Below are 2,445 nucleotides of genomic sequence, written 5' to 3'. Positions count from 1 at the left end.
GAAGCTGTTGCAGGACGAAGATCAAGTCCGCGCATGGTGTCCTGAGCGAAGGCCTACGGTGTCTTCGAAAACGAGTAAGAAAGCTTCGAAGTTTATCCATTTTGCATCCGTAACAGCTAGCGAAGCTTGCGTGTTCACGCCCCAGAAGGCTCACAACTAAGCTGCAGTCCCAGGCCCAGTACGAGAGCTAAATTCTGGTATGGTAATGAGCTTCTCTTAGTTGCTTCGGATCTCCAATTTTTTTTCTGTTAAAGTTCATTGGAATTCATCATTCTGGAGGCTGAGTTTGGCTTTATTTTCGGCGACAAATCACACTCATCGAAAAGGGGTGAGGCCAGGACTTGATCAAGTTTGTGGCGATTGATTTTAGCGGACGATAGCTTTTCCGAGGCCGGCGATATGAGGCACCGGCCGCTGTTGGGAGAAAACACATGTCTCTCAACCACAATTTATGGTCAGTAGAGAGCAAAATTCCAAATGGGTTTGCCAGGATGGTGCGGAGTACAATACTGAAAAGACAAAATCGCGGGTACTCGAAGGACCGCTGATGTGCCTGAGGTCAAGAAGCCATGCAGATCCTTACTCCAGACTGATGAGTGCACAGGGGTGGCCCCAAACAATGCAATGGTTGATCGAGAACGTTCTCACTTCACAAACCACCCCTAAGCCTGCTTCGGTGGATCAAGCCAAAGTTCCTCGACGTGTTAAAGATGTTGCGATTCACCTTGCTTGATTGCAGTGCATATGAAGATATTGAAAGTAAAGTGAACTAGACTGGCTAACTATATTCAGGCTAACAGGAAACCGTGTGGGCATGGGTGCGAATGGACGCTCCAGATTTAAACTGGTTGCGCAATTCAACAGTTGATTTTCTGTGCGAACTTATAGGGAGGGTCTGACACATGGTCTATAACTGTCAGGCCAGCACAGGTCCCGCCCTTGTTTTGGGAGCTATAAGCTCTCAATAGATACTTAGCCGGTGATAGATAAAAAGCTTGGGAACTCAAACCTGTTAACCCATCCATCAAGGTCACTCGGGCAACATATGTAGCCGGTTCTAAAGCAGCCGTTTTAGCGGGGTGGAGCGGACGGACAGACAGATCGTACGAAGTGACTTGTATACAGGAGTGTGGGTATCGCCTTCCGTTTTGCACGTGGCTATCGGAACAGCAACACGCACTGAGCCTCGTCTTAACTTGTATCCCTCTGTCTGGTGCGTTTGTTCAAGTGGTTCAAAAGCTTTCACGATAGAATTCCTGGTTTGGTAAAAAGTGAAGCACCCGGTTCATACATTGCACCCTTAAATTTTGCGCTGTCTGCTTAGAGGCTTTGAGCGTTGACCGAACATTCAAGGCGGCCAGAAAGGGGGTAAAAAAAGTGGGTTTACGGGATTTTAGGGTCTTGTGTGTGAGTTGTCATGTATATTTCCCAGAGCTTCAAGTTAGGGGCCCATACCAGTCCAAGGGGCTTAGGTGGCGGTTGAATGCAGAAAAGCCACCTCAGTGGAGAATGACGTTGGACAGGTTGGGCCTTTTTGCGGGCCAAAATCAACACAGCATCATCCACGGCAAAACGTTGGCGGCATTCCGCTCGCTGGGTGGTCTCATCAGCCGAAATGTCATGCTGCTTAAAATCCGGTCTAGGGCTAGAGGTCACTACTTGCGGCAGAACGGCGCCTGGATTTCACAGTGCTGGATTAACTTACCAGTGGATATGGCGACGTAATTAAGGCCAAATCGCGAAGTTCGCCATATGGGTGTACGGTTGATGGATTTTTGTCCAAAATTGCCAATCAACCTGGAGTGGGAATAGCCAAGCGAGTGAAGCGACAATGAACAATAAAAATGATATATATGGCCACCTGGAATGGATAAACGAAAGCAAAAAAGATGACTTAGGAGCCAAATACATGCCGAGGAAACTAAAGGAATTTAACTTGCAGAAATGGTGTGATCGCACGCGTCCTAGGGGCAGGCGGGTTACGATGAAGGGAAACTCACAACAAACTAGTCCGTCGAATGATTTTATGGGAAGCAGTTTTTAGCCAGAACAGTGATTTAGCTCTCGCCGTCTTCCAGAAAAAGTAAATACTCGGTGACCTACCAGGTCGCCTCAAACTTCACTGCCTTCACGCGGCTCTCAAGAAACCGAATCATGGTGATACAATGCAGAGTCTAAAGAGATACCTGCAACTACTCTGTACACACTCTTAGGGGAGCCACATCTGCCAGCTCGTCGATTTTCCTGTGCCCACAAAAAATTGTTTGCCTGGTTCCATCCGTCTCTAGGACGAGCTCCTTCTTAACTACTGAGCCCATGGATCAGATTGCACTGAACTTTCAATTTAACCTGCCCACAAATCAAACAATTCTGTTCGCGGTGCTCGTTCGGCCCCGTGCATTCGGTCAACCCTTCCCTGTCCGCCGCCCTGTGCTGACTTCCGCC

At 48.2% G+C, this 2,445-nt stretch overlaps 1 protein-coding gene across 1 annotated transcript; it reads right to left on the bottom strand.

Annotated features, from left to right (window-relative positions):
* Positions 1-1,384: 1,384 nt before the first annotated feature.
* Positions 1,385-1,797, bottom strand: T265_15878 (hypothetical protein; the record flags this gene model as incomplete). The annotated part of the gene is made up of 2 exons (XM_009179285.1): positions 1,385-1,676; positions 1,706-1,797. Coding segments are annotated over 2 exons (381 nt in total), but the record flags the coding sequence as incomplete, so codon positions are not given.
* Positions 1,798-2,445: the final 648 nt, after the last annotated feature.

Source organism: Opisthorchis viverrini (genome assembly GCF_000715545.1).
Source record: "Opisthorchis viverrini unplaced genomic scaffold opera_v5_1604, whole genome shotgun sequence".
NCBI lineage: Eukaryota > Metazoa > Platyhelminthes > Trematoda > Opisthorchiida > Opisthorchiidae > Opisthorchis > Opisthorchis viverrini.
The sequence above is the reverse complement of the archived record's forward strand: the minus strand, read 5'-3'. Positions and strand labels throughout refer to the sequence as shown.